This window comes from Protopterus annectens, chromosome 7.part1 (assembly GCF_019279795.1).
Source record: "Protopterus annectens isolate FY-2018-M chromosome 7.part1, PAN1.0, whole genome shotgun sequence".
NCBI lineage: Eukaryota > Metazoa > Chordata > Ceratodontiformes > Protopteridae > Protopterus > Protopterus annectens.
In genome coordinates this window covers 182,552,320-182,575,343 of record NC_056740.1, presented here as the reverse complement: position 1 = coordinate 182,575,343, position 23,024 = coordinate 182,552,320, and the positions used below count along the sequence as shown (strand labels likewise).

General features: G+C 33.7%; 1 protein-coding gene across 2 annotated transcripts in view; it reads right to left on the bottom strand.

Moving 5' to 3' along the window:
- The window catches only part of PLXND1 (plexin D1), an 817,829-nt gene that overhangs the window by 301,756 nt on the left and 493,049 nt on the right, over positions 1-23,024 (bottom strand). For both annotated transcript variants that reach the window (XM_044078628.1, XM_044078629.1), the window contains exon 13: positions 2,897-3,048. In XM_044078628.1, the coding sequence (XP_043934563.1) occupies positions 2,897-3,048 (152 nt within the window). The remainder of the gene's footprint in view (positions 1-2,896; positions 3,049-23,024) is intronic.

Here is a 23,024-nt window from a genome sequence, read left to right as displayed (position 1 = left end):
AGGCATGCACAGACTAGGGAAGACGAGACAGGAAAGCTGATGCCTTTCATGGTAAATGTTGGCAGGCACTTTGATCTTGCAAGCAGTCTGGCAGAAATATATGTGCCTTTGGCCACATTCAATAATTTCAAGGCAAGGTAGAAAGAACTTACCAGGCATATAGTCTACAGTCCTCACTGTTTTTTTCCACATTTTCTGCAGGTTTTTCTTTTTTTAAAAATACACAGAAATGTTCACTCACACCTCTCCAGGTTAGATATTGCTCTGTTTTATTTAAGGCACTTAATAAGGTGACAATCGTGTGCCACATTTTAATGTTACCTTGTAGGCTCTTTCAGTAAGTGAATGAACTGCATCATTTTATATCATGATACATATAACAGATTATTTTTTCAGTATGACGTTCTACAGTTGTTTGGTGTTTTTAAAAGCACAGTTTTCCCATTTTCTCCCATACCACTGCTCTAAGTGTAAAGCAGCTGGGCAGATGGGGAGATGACTAGATGACTGTAATGCAATGCTTTGCCAAAGACTCCATGACATGGAAAGGAAGCTGTGACATGTGGTAGTCAGAATGCTTTATGCCCAGTATTGCAACTAAATCAAGTCCATTGAGACGAATTATTCTCTATGACAACCTGAGGACTAACAAGGGTGACAGCTTAAATTGTTTGCCTCCAATATGAATTTTAAGTTGTAGCAATTATTAAGCATTTAAATGTCAGTGTTGTTATAATGTTGTTGATCTGATGGCTCTCCTGCATATTCACAAAACAAACAACACCAGAATTACCCATTCTAAAGACTTAAACCTTGCCTGTGATATAAATAGGACCTGCTGGAGAGATAGGTTTCCCAGAGACTAACCCTTCTATGGAACAGGCTCTCCATCCATGTGAAGCAGAGTTCCTCCCTAACCCAATTTAAGTGCAACTTGGACAACTGGATGGGAAACCGGGAATTCATCCCTGGTTTGGTACCTATGTCTCTAATGGACACAGGTAATCTGTAAATGGTTCATCTCCCAGGCCCATATTTGCACTTATCAAGGATATTAGAACTTGTCAGAGATTTTGGCCACATGGCTAGGCTTAAAAAGGCCCTTGTGGTCATTAGCCTAGTAAACATCTAAGAACCTATGATTATTACTTGGATAGGTGGGTGATCTTGAAGACAGTGTTTACCAAGATGTACATACAAAGATTCTGGAAATATATATGCAAAATTGTAAAAAGGTAGCAATATTATTAACAGTGATTATATGAAAATAAAGGATACAATACCACAAAACTACCAGCTGACTGACAATACTATCAAATGGCTAATTGCTAAATGTTGAAACATTAGACAGATAAATAACATGAATACTGAACTGCAATATACAAAAGATAATTTAATACTTTACTGCACAACCTAGCTCCGAGGAATCATGGATGAAAGTTATATTAAGACGTTGGTTTGTGATATTTGAAATATATGTATTTTACGTATATTTCTTGGTAGATATATGGAAAGACTTAAATCAAAGTGCAGTGTTGCTGTTTTTTTTTCCCCAGATGTTTCAGTATTCAGTACCTGGCATCAATTAACCACTGTTTGAGAACCGATGGACTGTACACCTTTAATGGTCTCCAGTGAAGATGCTTAAATGGTTTCTATGCTGTGGTAAGATTTAATGGCATACATGGCAATAACCCTACCTGTTGGTGAATAGCACTGTTTGAAGAACAGGAATGCATACAATGCTTTTTAAATATAAAAACTGCTTATTGTCTTTAGAAAAGCACTGTACCATCTTAGACAGACTTATTGTCAATTAGTAATAGTTAATGATGTCTGACTATCAAAGCCTTTTCTTCAGGCACCAAGTATTAAAATAACATATTTTTGGACATGTTAACAAGGATTTTTTAAGCAACTGGCAGGAAATCAGTCTGGCATCTAACTCTGACTATGTGAAATACATTTAGGATAATACTGATTTGGAAGAATGTACAGTTAAAAAATAAATCATTAAAAAAGTTTAATCAAACAAGTTTCTTACATCTTTTAAGTGCTATGTTATTTTTTAATAAACAGAGATCACTGAAGTAAAAAAAAAATCATAATGCTGTTGCAATCAACAAGGTTTCCACATTGTGTTAAGCCTTTCTGATTCACGAACTTCTGTGGTTTTCCTCTCTTGGAGGACTTAGCATGGATGGCAGTCTCACTGGGGTAACTGCATACTGGTATAGACATCTGAGAGAGACGCTTATACTAATTAGTTATGTGGTCTCCCCTAGAAACATTTGCAGCTCCCAATTTGCTCTGAATCACTCAGCTGAGAAATAGATTACTCTAGCAGGAGAAAATGAAAACTGTCAAAATACAAGCCTTCATCAAGAATCTTCTCTCTCTTTCATGTGCACACAGTAGCATTAAGCAGTATTTTATTTTCTAAATGTGTGTTTAGATATGTGATTTTTTTTAAGAATATTGCATAAGCATTTTAGTCAGACATTTTGTTGGATGTAATTAATGTTTTAATGTAACTTGGCACTGAAAATAAGTGGATTAGTACCTATATGTAGCATGTACAGCAGACTTGACTGAGACAATAAGTAATTTAAGGAGTTGCTTTAATAATCTTCATTTTCCTAAGCTTTGGTCTCACTGCATGTAGATCCAGAAAACATTGTTCTGATTTCATTGTACGGTCATGAACAAATACATTTAAGGGCAATGTAGAAACATAATTTCATTGTAGTAAATAGCTGCAATGCTCATAACTGTTAAAAGTACTGCGAATTTCTTTGCAACTGGTACCTTCTTAAAAGTACTCTTTTCTTGGTATACTCACAATGAAATACAAAGGTATACTTCATAATGAAACTTTCTTAACTCTGATACGTACTGTGCTGAAACAATGTATTGTTTAGGAAGAACGCTGCACTTCACTTCTCCAATTCTAACAGCGTCAATGATATCACTGATCCTGCGACCTAGATTCCTTCCTTTAATTGTAAGCAAAGTTCCTCCTTCCAAGGGGCCAGTGGAGGGTGAAATCTAATAAAACAGACAAAAAGTAATTTATTAAAATGAACGAGTCCAAAGGAAATTGCTACTGTAAACTTACTGTATCCTCTTTTCAGAATATCCCAAACAGGTAGCAACATTCTTCCTCCTTGCCGACAATTTAAAGTTTCTGTTAAGCCTAGTTAAAACACACACACACACACACACACACACACACACACACACACACACACACACACACACATGTGTACGCATGTTAGCATGTTTTGCTTGGCTTATTATTTGCTGTCATCAAAAGGTAATAAGTATTCATAGAAACAAAATAGTGGGTGCAGAAAAATACCAAAAGACCTATGCAGACTGTTCAGTTTAAAGAAATGGAATGAAACTTGCTTTCCCATGAATGCATAATACCTTTTTGCCATCCTTTTAAATCCACTAGCATTTTCTAAATGTATTGCTATTGTAAGTAAGCTATTTCATGCACCCTCGGATCATCGATGATTTATACAAAGTGTTTACTTAAAAAAAGAATGCAGTACCTTATCACAAAACATACACAAAGACGTACAGATACATGGGGGAAAATGCAGTGCACAACTTATGTAAGTTACCAAGGATAATCATGGTCTGAACATTCATAGCATGGACTACATATACTAATGCTTTGGTTGTTTAACAAAAAAATCACAAACCACACCCATCCTTGATAATGCTGACCAGAAGCGCAATCTGAAGGGTGCAGACTAGGATCCAGCTAAGAAGAATGCAAATTCAAATGCAGTGGATGTTCAGTCCAAGCATGTAGTAAATAAGGTTTAGGTAAGGTAGGCATTTTGACCATTGTCTACCATTTAATGCTTGTCTTAGAAATGGTCATACAATCAAGGAACATGGACATCTACCTAGTGATCTCAGTGCAGGACAAAAGTCTTCTTGTAGATTCCGAGCTGTTATTGAAAAGACAGACAATATGCTTCACACACAGGTCATGTGGAAATGACAAAGGTCCTGTAAACTCCTTATGGATGAATGCTAGAAACAAAGAAAAGCTGGACTGAAAATTTCTAGGAAAAACATTTTATTAAAACACTCCCCACAAAACTAAATATAATTATTTCAGTACTGTAAAAACTTCAAGAAAAACCCAGCCAAACTAGAGTTTTCACTGTGTGATACCTTAAACCTCCTGTAATGGAGGTCTATGGGATATGTGCAAATGACCCCTTAAGGATATCAAGTGATTCAGCAACATAAAGGGACCATCAATAAGACAGAGTGAATAAGATACAAGGGAAGGGGTAATAATTGTGCTGCTCTGTGCACCCTTGGGTGTCCTGTAAGGAGTACACTGTATGCTAAAGAATGACATACAGGGATGTACAGGAAAAGGTTGAATGGAACTGTTGAGAAGTTACAAAAAATAAACAGAATAATGAGGGATGTGGGGTTGGTATACACCCAGAAAGAATATGAATGTGCACTCCAGGGTAAAGGCAAGGTGTGGTATTTAGTATGGTTGCACAAGATGCTGATAGGAATCAATGAATGACTGTGGCCCATGGGCAAAGAGACCGAAAAAGGAAAGGGCACAAAGATCAGCTAAACGAGACCAGATTAAGTCAGACACAAGTTCGTAACTTCAGACCAACCTGTGTTCTAGTTGATAAATCATCAGAAAACTCAGATTCCTTTGCATTTTAATTTTATGGTATGAATCAAGTTATCTACTTTATGTCTCAGTTAAGAGGTCATGTAAAGCATTTATTCACAGGCAGTTTGTTTCAGAGTCTAAATACAGCCTGAGTGATAAAACAACTTCTTAGCAGGGTGGGGCAAAGGGATGAATTTCTGCCTATGCAAAAGATAATCCCAGGACAAATAGTGGCTCAAATGCTTATGGCCACAGAGCATAATCATATGTCCACTGCCAGCTCGCTCATCCTGGGGGGGGGGGGGGGGTGATTCCAGCACAACACAACAGTGATACCTAGTGATAGCAATAGGTGTTAACAGATGGAGTCACATCCTGCTGAGCCAACACTTTCACAATGCGTCTTGCAATGGCAGCCAAGAGGAACTCAGCATGCAGAGGCATGTTTTTCCTTCAGAGACAGGAATAGTTGGGCTCAGTGTGGCTGTCATGAGGAGAAGGGGGTAAGCTACCCTCCAGAGCCAGCAAGACAGAATGCTCCCTACCAGTTGATCCTTCTATAATTATGGAGTGCTGATGCTAATTCCTGGGCAAGAACAAACAAGATGCAGGGCTGTCGCCTAGTCTGTGAAAGGGCTACTTGAGTGCTGGTAACTGAGCTGCAAGCCATGATCCTTGGGTCAGAGCAAAAAAAAAAAACCTTCATAGTGAATTTGTTTACTTTTAAATATATACTTTGTATTTTCAAAATAAAATCAATGAAATCCTGTTTTTTTTTCCAGATCAGCAATCACCTCAATTTTCCAAGCCTAAAGGAATTAAACAGTAGATCTAGCCTTGAATGATCTTATTGTTCACATTAATGAGACTGAGTGAGTTTAGCCCTGAGCAGTATCTGCAAGACAGGGGAGGCCTCATGTTACTTGAAATGGGTTAATTTCTGACCAATTGTAAGAATAGAAACTCGTAATCAGTCTAACAAAGACCATACAAAGTTAATTTAGAACATGTGCGTTGTATGCATATGGCAATGAGTTGCAAATCAAGTAGCCTATTAGTCTTTATTGTCATTGGTGAGAATGTTAGCTTAAAGCTTAATTTGTGTGGAACAATCACAGGCAGGTCTTTAACCATTTTTAGAACACACGGGGGGGATAACATGTCTAAAGTGACATAAGGTGGAACTAAGCTCTACAACTGAACATTTTGTAATCAAAAATAAAACCATAATTTGATGTTCATTTGCAGACAAAGGATTGACTGATAGTTACAGTATCACTGTTAGAGACACACACACACATATATATATATATATATATATATATATATATATATATATATATATACATATATATATATATATATATATATATGTATAAAAAAAACAAAAAAAAACAGATTTGTTTTACTGATTTTGAAATCACTTACATATTTAACTAGCTAGATGCATTTTGCTGTTGGGACTATAATAGGGCCCTGTGGTATACATAGATCTGTAATAACTTAACTATACAACAGTTCTGTTACCTGTTTTCAATCAGCTATAAATCTGTTTAGCTATGTAACGATTAACCCCTTTATGATGATCCCTGACAGAGGGTAGAGTCAAACACCTTTGACAAATCCAAGTAAATGGCTATGATGGAAATGTTACTGTCTAGAGAATGACTTATACTTTGTAAAAATTAATGACTATAGCTTGAATAAAATTATGCGGAGACAAACCAATTTCCTGCAGATATCTGCAGTCATTTTGAAATAAAGAAAGAATGCAGTACTCAAGCCACTTTGCCTGAAGAGATGCCAATTGTATTAACCTGTAGTTGCTGGTTAATGCAGTGTTACTACCTATATGCATGTGGACCACATAAGATGTGCTCCAGTATTTAGGTATGTGTTCTTGTTTCACATTTGAATATAGCCTGTGTAGTGTGGCTATCAGACGGTCTCTAATTCTGTGAACTAGATCATACACAAATATCTCAACATGCAAAAACATTGGCATTAATTACATCGACTTCTGTTGATTGGCCAATAATTATATCAACTGCCAGCTGGTACAGAGGTTGAGGTTGAGAGTACGAGTTCTTAGGGTACAGGGTTTGATTCCTTCAACCCTCATTTGTCTGCTGTGTGACCCTGAGTAAGTCACTTAACTAGACATTGCTTTCAGGTCATCCCTGAAGAGGGACTGTGTGTCCAGTGATCTCACCTGGTTAAAAACACACATTGACAATTAGTCTAATACTCAACACTAGACTAATCAAAAAGGACAACAAACATTCTCCTTTTCTGATCTGTTAATTACAAAAAATACAGTAACTCTAACACCAAACAGACTTTGGATTATTATGCTGTTAGTCAAAGGTTTTTTCATAAGGAAGTGTGTAGAACCGGTATTGGGGCAGAGACAGGTTTAGGGTTAGGGTTAGCACATTTTTGTAAGGATGACCAGAGGTTTACTACCTCTTTATTTTTTTTCTTTCTTCATTGGGAGATGACTGTTTACCTGAGCTGTCTTCTTTTTATACTTGGACATAGATTGGCCTTCTTATGCATTTCACGTACAAAAGTCACGGCTGCTAGAGAGTTATAAAACAAATATCAAACAGATTTATTTTTTTCTTTGCTTGTATACAAGTCACATTTCATAAAATACATTTCTTATCCACATTCTGAACGTATTTAAGTTACTCATTGTACTAGTATGGCAACTACTTCGAAGAGACTATTTTTACATAAAGTATATTATTACATGCCCTTCAGAGATAGTTACTTAGTTTGGTTCCTTTGCATGTTAGATAAGCCTATGTAACTTTATAATGTCATTTAGCATAGTTTTTTTTTTAAATAAACATCCCTATTTTAAAATCCAAGCAAATAATCTGGGAAGGTTCCTCACCACTTAGGACCTAATCCTATTACTCTTCCTCAGGGGTCCCTTTCCCAGCAAATCACTTGCCAGTAAAGTATGTGTAACTGTTCCGAGTAACATGTACCCCTCTACGATGAATCTCAGTTGGCAAAAGACAAGTCAGCTATCCTGCTATATAAAACTGCTGCCAGCAACCCGTAAGAAGAAATTATTACAAAAATAAATAAAAATGGGAAATGTGTTCTGCAGGGACATATGGCTCCCATTTTGCTTTATTATTTCTTGTCAAACCATTGGGAAGTTTAGATAGCTAAATTGTTTTATGAACATGTATACTTTTCCTTATTTAATGCATGTGTTATTTTACGTCATGGAATGCATACGCAAATTGTACTGCCCTTTATGCTTAAGGACTAGCTTTCAATGTTACTTGGAGCAAACTTACTTGTTACAATGTAGATCCTTAATAAATTACAGCATTTTTATAGGATGTCTGCATCTGAGAAAGCATCAAATATGCATTTCTTATTAATGTATAAATAAAATACAACTATACTGCTTTTCCCTGAGGACTCTAGTAAATAGTAAATTTATACTACTACCTGCTATGGAAAGAAATAACCAGTTCAGCTTAAGATTAATCTAGGATTACATTTGCTCGTAGCTATATATGGTTGGATAAGTTTATTCTCTCTCACATTTAAAAATAGATTTTCCATTTATTATAAGTTTAACTTGTCTAGTGAAGTAACTAAAGTAAATCAAATAGCAAAGGAAAGACATTCAATTCATGTCTATTTCAACACAGAAGCCATATACTGACACCAGAGTCCTCACTTCACTAAATAGGTGACAGGTAGAAAACAGATGTGCAATTAAATAAGGCTTCAGAATTCCTAATATGGACTTCTTTAAGGCAGCCCTGATATCTATTAGTCAGAATATAACCCTTGGGCTCTCTCTTGTATCCACAAATACTTATAGAAAAGTGTATTAAACCCCACACACAACAAAAAACACATTAAAGCTCCCCACAAACGAAGCCCTAAAGCCTAATTAAAATAGTCAACTTCCACACATTCAAAACCGGTCACAAATTATTACAACCTAGTCAGCATTTATCTTCTTGTTCAAAAATTCTTACTAAAATACCTTTCCATAAGTATAAAAATCAATATAAAAGGTAATAATAGCTTCCTTTTAATAACACTCTGTGGGGTTTCTCTTTTTCTCTCTGATCTACAGGTGGCATTATATTACATGCTGGTATATCATTTCTCCAATTGAATAGCTGCACGCTGCTTAGTATTTAAACTTAAGATCATATGTGAGAATTAAAGGGCATTGCCACAAGAACTCTGCACCTTGCTAAAATTATATATATATATATATATATATATATATATATATATATATATATATATATATATATATATATATATATATATATATATATATATATATATATATATAAATGGATTCCACTTCAGAATCTTGAAATTCTGAAACATTGAATTTCACATGATCGAGACCATATGATCAATGTTTCGGTATATCAAGATTCTGAAAAAAATCCAAAAATAAAAAAAAAAAATTTAAACATTTCTGCAGGGGAGCAAGCCCCCCCGCACCCCCCACCCCCACTACTTAAATATACTAACTCTGAGATTGCACTACAGCGAGGAAAAGGGAAATCTCCCATTCCACCCTGTATGCAGATCTCCATTCAGAATTTCAAAGTTCTAAAACTTTGATCATATGGTCTCGAGCATATAAATTTCGAGGTTTTAGGATTTCGAGAGTCTATTCTGTGGTATTAACTTTCAGTGCTGGTAGGTATTTTCATCTGTTTTAATTTCTTTTTCCTGGGGATACAGTTACTCTCTGCTTATACGTCAGCTGTACTACACTCTATGACAATAGCCAAGCAAATACTTTCAAAACAAGAGTTTCTCAACAGATTCTTAACACTTGGCTGTCAGTCAGAAAACTTCACACTGGTATGGAAACAATGTACCTGCCCAAATGTTGTTAAGGCAGCAATCTGCAAATTTAAATGAAACACTGAAAATTGTGTAACCTTGCAAGGATTGTATTGTGCATCTCTGTGTAGATTTTATCTGAAACACAAAATAACATTTCTATTGTATCTGAAAGTCATGTTTAGCAAGTTCACTAATTCATAGGCAATGAAAACAGCAAATTTTCCAACACTACAACATGCTAATTTTACATTGTTTGGCTCTCACTAGCTAGCACTGGCTTATAACTTGTTCCTAATACTCTCAAACTTGCTCATAGCTCATATAAACATTAAATTTCAAAATGTGAAATAAAGCTGCAAAACTGTTTGTTAGTCATTCTGCTCTGAACATGCAACCTGTTATACAATATACTTTCAGCTATTTAACTGGGTGCAGTACTGAAACTAATAGTCAGTAATGGATGACATGGAGCTTCCTGGTAGGATACTTTGTGCCTAATCTGAAGCTTTTCTGTTAACCCATGTATGTCTTAAGACTCAAGTTTGATAACTGTCTATAACTTGCCAAATGTCATTTGTAATGACCTTCAGTGTAAATCATACAGACACTATTAAAAATTATTGGGAAACAATTTTTAATAAAAAAGTGATGTTTCATAGCCTACTGGTTTTTAATTCTGTCATTTATGCTTCAAAGAAAGTCCATGCAAATCAATGCTGTGTTTTAAATTGGATTCCACCTTTAATGATACATTGCACCATAAATGATTTATACTGTCTGTCATAGATTCATAGGTACTTACTAGGCTATTGATCTTTGAGGGTATCCTAAAAAGTCTAACCTTGAATTTCCATGGTAATTATTAGCCCTTATATTTTGCAATATGAATAGTCAAATGCAGGCTGAATAAACGTTTGTTGGGGGTACCTAGATGCTTCCTCTATTCACAAGGGCTAGTGGTGGTAAATGGGGGGGTGAATTTGCCATCCATTCACCCAAATTACATTTGAATAGAGTGAGAAAAGTAACCTGCTTTAAGTGAGGTGGCAGATGTTTCCATAGAAGTGTTATTCTGTATGATACTTACCTATCCTTACAGCATATTCTGATAATTTTGCAAAAGAAATTGAGGACTCTTAAGAAGATGTTTATGGTACCACTGGACTTGTGAATGTTTAAAAGGCCTGATAGAAGAGGGTCTGTTGAGGCCCTATATGCAAGGCAGATGTCGCCTCTCAATAGCCTGTATGATACTGAGAAGAGGGACAATGTTTTGAGTCCATCTGCATAGTTTTTATGATTTAAACCCTTGATATTTTTAGTGTGAATACACTGTGATCATTCCAGTTATTCCAAGAGTAAAAAGCGTTGACAGACACAGCAACAAGGGTAAAACCACAACTTATTCCAGATACGAACCACTCCAGAACTCAACCACAAGTGAGCGCTTTCATCTCCTAACATCTGAGATTTCATCAGACTAGTGGTGAGACTAATGCAATACACTTAAATATCATTCTGACATCAATTAAAACATAATTAAACCGAGATTCAAAGATGGTCGCCATTCTATAAACACTGCAGTTCTACAGCTCTCCAGATACCAGAATTAAAAATCAACCCTGTGGATATACTATAAGATTTAATACACTAATTGGCAGCAATAACTAAGTTACTAGAAGTAAACTTCGCTTTTGAGGAGAAAGAACCTGAAAAAAATAAACAGAAAAAGCAGGATTGGAATTGATTGCCTGCCTGACTCTGAACAGAGCATCAAACAAAGGATTTATCTGACTTTTATTTGAAGTTTCAGCCTTGGATAAATCTGTTTTATTTTGCCTTATAATGTCAAGAGAAGACAAAAATATGGAAACCACAACTACCAAAACTAAATTATCAGCATTGCAGTCTCTGGAAAAAGAATCTTTAATTAAAAGACAGAAAACTTTTAAACAACAGGAACCCGCAAAAGCAGAAATCACAAACAAACCAGATCAACTGTCTAGTATGAAGGAAATTAAAGCTGCGCTGTTACCCATTCAAGAAGCCTTAAAAGATTTATCAACTCAGGTGCTTACATTTGATGCCACATGCAATCAAATTCTGGAAAGGATGGACAAGATAGAAACCAGAATATCCGAAAATGAGGACAAAGTAACAATGCTCACTAAAAAAACAGACTCTCATGGTGCGGACATTCAAGCTATGCAAAACAAAATTCTGGACTTGGAAGCAAGATCCAGATGGAATAATATAATTATTAGAGGAATTCCAGAAACAATTCAATACGATGATCTAAGTACTACCATTTTACAAATACTCGAAATAATGTTTAAGGACTCTGACAGTACCAAACAAATTGTTATAGAAAGAGCCCATAGAGCACTCAGAGAACCACAAGCCTCAAATGCACCTAGACCAATCTATGCCAAAATACTGAATTCTCAAGATGTAAGCAAAATACTTCTAACTATTAAAAAAAAGGGTGGATATATTATGTGGCAAGATAACAGAATATCCATGGTACAGGACTTGCCAATACAAATAAGACAAGCCATGCAAATGTTAACTCCATACTGTAAGTTTCTGATTGAAAAAAGCATCAAGTTCCAAATTAAATTTCCTAATACGTTAATCTTTACAGTTGATGGCACCAAATACTCAGTAAATACAAAAAAAGAAGCAAGACTTACCTTTCTGAAGATTTTCAAGTCCCTGCCACCTTCGGAAGCTTGATCAGATCACCCAGGCTCTTTTCAACAACAGACAGACTGGGATCCCATACTTACGACGACCCGAGGCTTTATAACCCTTTGTTTGTTCTTTTTTCTTCAACAGGCCCTTGGAAACCGCTTATTTACTTTGTTTTTCGAAGTTCCAGTGCGTCCACAAGGATTTTCCGATGTTTTATGGCTCCAACGAACTCAATCAAGTCACGAAGTAGCAAGAAGTCCTTCGGGGGAGGCAGAGGGACCGATTTCAAGGTAGCACATCCAGAGGTCCGTCCGCGTATTCGTTCCCCCGTCGCGAACTCGAAAAGAAGAAATCAGGCTCAACAAACAGGAAGAACACCAGGGAACTAGAAGAAACTAACTGGACTTAAAAACGAAGCTTCCTGGACTTATTTTGATGGTAAATGGCTTCAGCTTAGTTAAGGGATCTATACAGTTATACAGCTAGGATAAGTAATGATGTAAAATGTACTGGTTATCATGTTTTCCCTTTCTTAATTAAAAGAATGTATGGTTGAGCTCTGTTTAATATAGTAACATGGTGCTAATAGCATAGTAAGGGCTTAGACAATAAGGGGTTTTAAGGTAGGGATACATAATAGACTATGGTCCTGAAATGTTTAATGTGTGACATTTTTTCCCTTTTCTTTTTTCTTTCTCTCTCCTTTTTATTGAAATCTGAAGATTATCTTTCTATGTACTTTCATATGGTCATATCTCTTAAGTGAAATGCTTTGTGTATTTACAGTTTATAAGGTTAGTTACAATATTTCTCAAGCTTTAGCAGTGTGTTATCTTCATTTGCCTTTTGATAATGATATATAACTAAATCAGTTAGAGCAGTTAATTAAGAACAGACTTAATGTTGTTCTGCAATGTTAAATAAGTGTTTGCTTTCTCTGTTAATTAATATTTATATGATAAATAAGTTAAAATGTATCAATGTTAATGTTGAATAAGAATTTTGTCAGGTATCAGTTAGTCTGGATTCTAATAGGACAATTAGTACATTTGTTTGACTAAATGGAAATATGTCTAGAGCTGTAGTTAGTTAGCAGTGTTTATTAGGGAATGTTTGGATTAAGCTTTGTAGAATTAGATATAGTTGTTGTAGGTTTTTTGCATGAGGTTTTTGTGTTAATTGGTAGAGTTAGAGTAAAATTAGATACCCAGAATGGTTTAAAGAATGTGAAAAACCTATGTACATCCTGGTCCAGAGGAATAGTGGATAGGCACTGGTTAGGGATGGGATGTCAGGTTTGCTTCCAAACAACATATACTGTGCTAAGATACTTCAATCTAAGGTGGTCTTTTAATTTCGGAAATATAGGTATACGTTTGAGAATCTTAATATGTGGATAATAGAATCTTGGAATACTAAAGGACTCCAGAACATGAAAAAAAGGAAACTGTTTTTACATTTGTTTTTCCAGTCAAAAGCATGTTTCATTTTATTACAGGAAACTCATTTGACTAATGATCAGTGGGTTGTATTGAAAGACAAGAAATGGATTAGGGAGGTAGTGGCGGCGGAAGGGACGACGAACAGTGCAGGGGTGGCAATTATTGTTAAAAAACAATACCAAGAGAAAATTTTAGATTGTAAAATAGACAAAGAGGGATGGTGGTGTCTGGTGATTCTTAGATCCAATTCTTATGACAAACCCATGTACTAACCAACATTATTTTATAACTTCACTTTATTCCATCTTACACCAATATAATAATTGTTATATAATAATGGGAGGTGACTGGAATTCGTATCAAGAGCCCAAGTTGGATAAATCAAGTTCATATAAGTCTTTTAATAAGCAGGCAGTGATAGCATTACAGGAACTTAAAACCGATTTTAAACTTTATGACCCATTTAAGCATACAAATACCCAAATGAATGCAGATAATTTTACTTTTTACTCAAGTTGTCACAAAATGTGGTCCAAAATTGACTTTTTTTTAATCTCAGATGTATTGATGTCTTCTGAGCCATGTGTTTCCATTCAGGCACGACAGTTGTCGGATCACTCTAAAATCACATTATCACTAAATAAGAGTAACAGGAACAATAGGAGGCTTCGAGGGTACAATTGGTCTCTAAACCCATATTTACTAAGCAAAGAAGATATACTTAAAGAAGTTAAAGAGACGCTTAAACAATTACTTCATAATATCCCCAAACACTGACACCCCGCTGATATTGAATGGGCTACGACTAAAGCGCAAATAAGAGGAATTTTTCTTCAAAAAGCTACTTACTATAAAAAAATACAAATCAGGGAAATACAAGAATTGGAAACTAAAATTAAATTACTAGATCAGAAGTTAATGGGGAACTATAATAAACAAACCGAAACAGAATTATTAAAATGTCAAAAAGATCTGTTTTTATTACATAATAGTAAATTGTCATTGTATGAACAGAAAACTTTAGTAAAATATGCAAATCATATACAGACCCCCTCAAAAGCATTAGCACGCATTATTAATCAAAGGAAAACACCGTTATTAATCTCTGAAATACACCATAATAATAGAACATATACTAATAAGGATGACATCATGAATACCTTTGAAACAATATTTAAGCATATCTATGGTGAGCAGCAGGAACTTTTACTAAACAAAGTTAAGAAGGAATACTTACAGAAGATTACATTCCCGAGAATTGATAAGGAGTTCCATATGGATTTAACTAAACCAATTTCATCGGAGGAGATAACAGAGATAATTAAGAACTGGAAACCCCACAAAGCTCCAGGGCCGGACGGTTTGACCTCTGAATTTTACAAAACTTTTAGTGAGATTTTGAGTAGAATACTTCCACAGATATTTAACTACATAATTCAGAATAAAATGAATGATCCCCACTTCAATGCTTCAAAGACAATTCTTATACCTAAAGAGAATGTTGATTGTAAAAACCCAGACAACTATAGACCCATTTCACTCTTGAATATGGACATGAAAATTATGACATTCATCCTGGCAAATAGACTGAAGAGGGTAGACAATTCAATAATCTCAGATGAACAGGCTGGGTTTATAAATGGGAGACAGACTACTGATAATACGTTAACACTGCACACATTAATCTCCTACGCCAATTATAAAAATCTTAACATGTATGCACTTATAATTGATGCGCAAAAAGCATTTGATAGAGTTAATTTGGATATTTATTTGATATCTTAGTATACTTTAATATACCTCAAGATTTCATTCTAACATTAAGGAAAATATACAACAACGCTTATACTAATTTATTTATCAATAAAGACTTCTCTAAAAGAATACAAATTAAAAATGGTACTCGTCAAGGATGCCCGTTATCTCCTATTTTATTTAACCTATATTTGGAACCATTATTTTTACACATCAAACAAAATATTTATTATAATCCCCCAATATTATATGGTACGAGGATAAATATGGCTGCCTTTGCAGATGATTTAAATATATATTGTACCACACCTGTTTCAGATACTAAGAAAATATTAAAAGCAGTGGAAGACTTTGCGAAAGTATCTAATTATAAAATTAATTTAAAAAAAAAACAAAATATTTCCGTTAAAGGCGCCCACACCTTTTTTATTGTTACCACTGATAGGACAGGTAAAGTCTGAGGAAAGAGCAAAATACTTGGGCATTGTTTTTTCAACTGACAATAGAGACTTTTTTGTGAACAATGTTAAAAGAATTTGGGATCAGATAACATCTGACTTAAAACAATAGAGTAACTTGAAATTACCAATAATGGCAAGAACTGCAATTATCAAAATGAATGTGCTTCCCAGAATATTATACATTTTCAGAGCTACGCAACTTAGAATTACGAGGAAGTTTTTTAAACAACTTCATATAGGACTAGGGAGATTTCTTTGGGAACCTAGGAAAACGAGAATAATGTATGAGAAATTGATGACTCCGAAAAGTAGGGGAGGTTTAGATTTACCGGATTTTGAAACCTATTATTTAATAATAAATGCTAACAGAATATTAAGAGTGATTCACTTTGATAGATCCAGTCTGAGATGGTCACCCAAGTGGTTGATCCTGACTCATAAACATGTAACTGGAGTGGAAATTAATTGTAAAGCTTTACCCTTTTTAAATAAAGGAACTCTCAGTAAATACGACTTGATGGAACATGTTAAAGTATATGTAACTTCAATTCAAAATCTCTTTACTTCTTTAAACCTGTTACAGTATATGATGACGTTTCAACCATTCCACAAGAACCCAAATTTAACAATTGGTAATCAACTGATAGATTTAAAGAAATTCCCACTAATAAATGAGTTAACTATACTTGATTTGTACCCCTTTCTTGGTGTGTCAATACAAGATATTTTAAGAGAAACAAATCGTCCTATTTCATATTTAATTATCATGAGGCAATTAAAAGATCTTGCTATAAGTTATTTCAGTAACTTTAAAGTTAGAGAAGAAGACCTAAACATTTGCCGCAATTTATGGCAAACTCTGATACAAGACAGTAAATATATAACTGCCTCATATAAATTGATAAAAGAGATGGAATATAACAAACACATTCTCCTATCTAATTACTGGAAGGAAAAATTAGTATTGGTTGATGACAGTACGATTTTGAAAGCAATTAACTTAACACTAAAGTCAGTATCCCTACAAAAATTATTATTCACTCAATTGATGATTTTTAATAATATGTATTATACCCGTCTTACTCTTCATAAATTTAACTCAAGGAACTCTCCTAAATGTCCGTACTGTATAGATCAGACGGCTGACCTTTTACACATGTTCTGGAGTTGTAAATGCATTTTTAAACTTTGGAATTCTTTAAAGCTTCAATTACAAAAAATGGGCTACCAACACTCGACACTTTCTTGGGAATTTATGATCCTTCATATTCCCCCGAATAATTTAGATAAATCACAAAGGATCATACTTATAAATATTTGCTTATTAATGAAACTTTACATAGCAACAAACTGGTTGAACCCAGCCCAGACTTCTTGGGAAAATTTTAAAACGTTAGCAATAAGACATATTCTAGCACACAAATTATTAATTAAGGACCACAAGAAAAGTATAAATAACACAAAAATACGGGAGCAAATCTTTAACATTGTGTTGGCCTAGAGGTTCCTATCCACTTTTTCTCAGGATGCATATTCGTAGTATAGATTCAATTTTAGATTAGATATAGATTATATTAATATTACAGATTGATGTTTTTCCTGTTGTATTTCCTATCCAATAACTTATGTTAATATACAATGTTTTGTGTAACTGTTGGAAGCATTCATGTATATATTGTATATATGTAGTAGTTTTGTATTAGTATATTTGAAAAGAATAAAAGATGGATTATTGAAAAAAAAAAACATAATTAAACCAAACGTTAGACTTAATTAGTTAAAAAATTGATTAAAAATTTAGACTTAATTAGTTAGAAAGACAAAAATACTAAATGCTAATGTTAATGTTTAAGCCCCTTTCTTTTTAAGTACATAATAAATTCTTCTCTATTATTTAGTTCGGGGTAAAAACATGCATTTAATCTCACTTTCCAGCAGTATTCAAGCCAACCCAACTCTTCTTCAATATTAATGTTAATAACTTTGGGATGAATTGCATCTATAACTAAACATTTAAAATTGTTTTTACATTTATTATCCATATAATGTTTGGCCATTGCATTTTTTGCATCACCTCTACCTATCGCATATTGATGCTCATATATCCTTCTATATAATTCTTTAACTGTTCTGCCAATATAGAAGCACATGCATTCTAAACATACTAATAAATAAACTACATTTTTGGACTTACATGTAAATTTGCCTGGAATTTTTACTATAGTTTTTCCTAATAATATTTCATTACTATCTGTATATAAAATTGACAATAATTACAATTAAAACATTTAAACATGCCTTTTTTCTCCTCTAATATTTTAAATTTGTTTAACTTAGTTTGAAAAAAATCTTTAAAATTCTTAGCTCTCTTCTGCACAAATCTGGGTTCATCTCCTAATTTATGTAAAAGATCTTTATTGCCTTTAAAGATGGCCCAATTATTTCTTACAATATTTTTGATCTCATAAGAATCAATGCTGTTTTGTACCGCTAAAGCTGTCGTGAAGTCCGTATTATATTCTGTGTGGACTTCATCTAACATTGCACTGTTTCTTTTAAGAACTTCTTCGTTCATGATTTTATTTAACATATATTCAGGATATCCTCTATTACTCATCTTATCACAAAAGTTATTAGTTTCTTTAGCAAAGATATTTTCATCATTTGTTAAGTTACTGATTCTATTGATCTGGCCTTTAACAATATTCCATTTTGTCTTCTTAGGATGTAAACTGGAGTAATGTAAATACATATTGTTTTGACATTCTTTTTTGTAGATTTTTGAAACTAATCTCCCATCCTTTTTATAAATAGTAAGATCCAAAAAATTATTTTTTTCCTTGCTATAAGTATAAGTAAATGTAATATATGAGCAAATATTATTAATGTATATTAAAAATGCTTCTAATTCTTCCACAGAGCCATTCCAAACTCTAAGGATATCGTCAATAAATCTCAACATTTTTGTGATATTCTTTGCAAAAATACTTCCAAAAATATTGGCCATCTCCCATCCTTGCATAAATAAATTTGCATAACTAGGTGCTAACGCAGCACCCATAGCCACCCCATTTACTTGTACAAACAATTCATCATAAAATTCTAAGAAATGATATGATAAAACAAGATCTATCATTTCCATGAGCAAACTTACAGTGTTTGTAGAAAATACTTTAAATTGCAACAATCCCATTCTAGCCATTTCCATCCCTTCTTTATTAGGAATCATAGTATGAAGAGAATTTATATCAAGAGTTACTAGTATATCTGCAACAGAGACTTGTAAATCACTTAATTTCTTTATACAATCATAGCTGTCATTTATATATATATTGTACCCTTTGGTACTACTTTTTGTAAATGTCTATCCACAAAAAAAGACATACCCTCAGTCTTGCTGTTCTTACTAACAACTATTGGTCTTAATGGAGGACAGTCAATTTTTTTGTGGATTTTTGGTATGCCGAAGATTCTGCTTATTTTAGGATTATTATTAATAATATTCCACTTTGTTTTATCATCAATTCTTCCAGCATAAAACCACTCTGTTATACAAGAATCTATCAAGGAGAAACCTTTTCTAGCCTCATTCATATTCACAGGTTTGTAGAAACACGAATCAGATAATAATGCCTTCATTTTAGTTTCATAATCTTGTCTTTACATCAAAACCATCACTCCTCCTTTATCTGCTTTGAAAATTAATAAACTATCATTTTTTAATAGGACATCAAAGCACTCTTTTTCTCCTTTACTTAAATTATAATATTTAAATTTAGAATCATTGTCTAACATTTCTAACAACTGCATTTCACATACATTCAAAAACATTTCTAGTTCTTTGCACAGAGGTGGATTATAGCAGCTTGGTTTGTAAAACTCACAGCTATTAGATTTCTGACTTCCAAAAAGAAGTTTGAAATTTAACTTTCTAACATAGTCTCTTAGTTCATCAATCATAGTAAGTTTATTGGCCCTTTGTGCAGGGGCAAAATTCCATCCTTTGCTCAGCACACAGCATTCTTCATAAGCGATATTTTTCTCACACAGGTTGACAATTTTGAAATTAACATTATTTATGTCTTCCACTGTTTTTGACGGTAATTCCAATTCTTCTTCAGAGCTTTTCTGCACCCCCCCCAGTTTTTTTGCTGTTGCTGTTTGTTATAATAAGTTTTATCTTTATAACCTTCTGCTGTCACTTGGGCCCAAGTTTTATTTTGATTATCAACTCTTTGATATACTTCTATAATCTGCTTATTTTCATTCACTTTATGATGGATTTCTTCATTGGTTTTGTTTCTAACATTATCTTTGGTTTTGGCTTTAACTACTGGTTCATTTTCATGTTGTATTATTTCCCCTGTCATATTAGCATGGACCTCCGCCACTGTTATAATTTGATTTTTATTTCCGAGTCTTTCTGACCTCCTTAGTAAGCTTACTTCTTCTCCAGCAGCTTTATTTCCCATATCAAACTCCTTTTGGACATTTTCATTAACACTTGTTTCAAGCCTCAGCCCATATACTGAAGCCGTACCATTAGCATATTCGTTCTTGTCTCTAAGAAACTTTTTGCTTTTTCTTTGACATAACTCGTCATTCAACTTATTCAGTTTTTCTTGAATCTGCATAATTTTGCTACCAAAATTGTCTCTGGAAGTGTTATCTTTCAAGATTTATGATTTTCTTTTATATTAACAGTTAATTCTTGTAATTTGGTGGTGTTGACTTCATATAATAGCTCCATATATTGTAAGCCAGCCCTTTGATTTATATTCAACCATTTGTCAATAAATTCCTTTGCCAGGTCTTTTCCCGCTGGTAAATTTTTTACCCTTAGCCCTCTCGGTACCTGTTGGGCTTTCAAGCTGTTTTCGAAAAACAGATTATCCCATTGTAGACGTTTTACTGTCATAAGATCTTTCTCTAGCCCATTAAACAGCTCTCAAATGTTGACGCCGGCACTCATATTAATTTCCGGCTGTACACCATTTTTATCGCAACTCATAAAAGGGTTGGATGGTGGAGCTAAACATCCTTTTAGAATATCTTCTTCATTGTTACAAACAGTTTTTTTTAGAAAGTTTATTCACAGTGTTAACCATGCCTTCTTCATTGATTGATTGAGGGGGCTAAGGGTAAAAAAGAAAAAAGAAAAAAGTTTCTTAGAGACAAGAACGAATATGCTAATGGTACGGCTTCAGCATATGGGCTGAGGCTTGAAATAAGTGTTAATGAAAATGTCCAAAAGGAGTTTGATATGGGAAATAAAGCCGCTGGAGAAGAAGTAAGCTTACTAAGGAGGTCAGAAAGACTCGGAAATAAAAATCAAATTATAACAGTGGTGGAGGTCCATGCTAATATGGCAGGGGAAATAATACAACATGCAAATGAACCAGTAGTTAAAGCCAAAACCAAAGATAATGTTAGAAACAAAACCAATGATGAAATCCATCATAAAGTGAATGAGAATAAGCAGATTATAGAAGCATATCAAAGATTTGATAATCAAAATAAAACTTGGGCCCAAGTGACAGCAGAAAGTTATAAAGATAAAACTTATTATAACAAACAACAACAGCAAAAAAACTGGGTGGGGAGGGGCAGAAAAGCTCCGAAGAAGAATTGGAATTATCGTCAAAAACAGTGGAAGACATAAATAATGTTAATTTCAAAATTGTCAACCTGTGTGAGAAAAATATCTCTTATGAAGAATGCTGTGTGCTGAGCAAAGGATGGAATTTTGCCCCTGCACAAAGGGCCAATAAACTTACTATGATTAATGAACTAAGAGACTATGTTAGAAAGTTAAATTTCAGACCTCTTTTTGGAAGTCAGAAATCTAATAGCTGTGACTTTTACAAACCAAGATGCTATAATCCACCTCTGTACAAAGAACTAGAAATGTTTTTGAATGTATGTGAAATGCAGTTGTTAGAAATGTTAGACAATGATTCTAAATTTAAATATTATAATTTAACTAAAGGAGAAAAAGAGTGCTTTGATGCCCTATTAAAAATGATAGTTTATTAATTTTCAAAGCAGATAAAGGAGGGGCAATGGTTTTGATGGAAAGACAAGATTATGAAACTAAAATGAAGGAATTATTATCTGATTCGAGTTTCTACAAACCTGTGAATATGAATGAGGTTAGAAAAGGTTTCTCCTTGATGGATTCTTGTATAAGAGAGTGGTTTTATGCTGGAAGAATTGATGATAAGACAAAGTGGAATATTATTAATTATAATCCTAAAATAAGCAGAATCTTCGGCATACCAAAAATCCACAAAAAAATTGACTGCCCTCCATTAAAACCAATAGTTGTTAGTAAGAACAGCAAGACTGAGGGTATGTCTATTTTTGTGGATAGACATTTACAAAAAGTAGTACCGATGGGTACAATATATATAAAAGACAGCTATGATTGTATAAAGAAATTAAGTGATTTACAAGTCTCTGTTGCAGATATACTAGTAACTCCTGATATAAATTCTCTTTATACTAAGATTCCTAATAAAGAAGGGATGGAAATGGCTAGAATGGGATTATTGCAATCTAAAGTATTTTCTACAAACACTGTAAGTTTGCTCATGGAAATGATAGATCTTGTTTTATCATATAATTTCTTAGAATTTTATGATGAATTGTTTGTACAAGTAAATGGGGTGGCTATGGGTGCTGTGTTAGCACCTAGTTATGCAAATTTATTTATGCAAGGATAGGAGATGACCAATATTTTTGGAAGTATTTTTGCAAAGAATATCACAAAAATGTTGAGATTTATTGACGATATCCTCATAATTTGGAATGGTTCTGTGGAAGAATTAGAAGCATTTTTAATATACATTAATAATATTTGCTCATATATTACATTTACTTATACTTATAGCAAGGAAAAAAATAATTTTTTGGATCTTACTATTTATAAAAAGGATGGGAGATTAGTTTCAAAAATCTACAAAAAAAGAATGTCAAAACAATATGTATTTACATTACTCCAGTTTACATCCTAAGAAGACAAAATGGAATATTGTTAAAGGCCAGATCAATAGAATCAGTAACTTAACAAATGATGAAAATATCTTTGCTAAAGAAGCTAATAGCATTTGTGATAAGATGAGTAATAGAGGATATCCT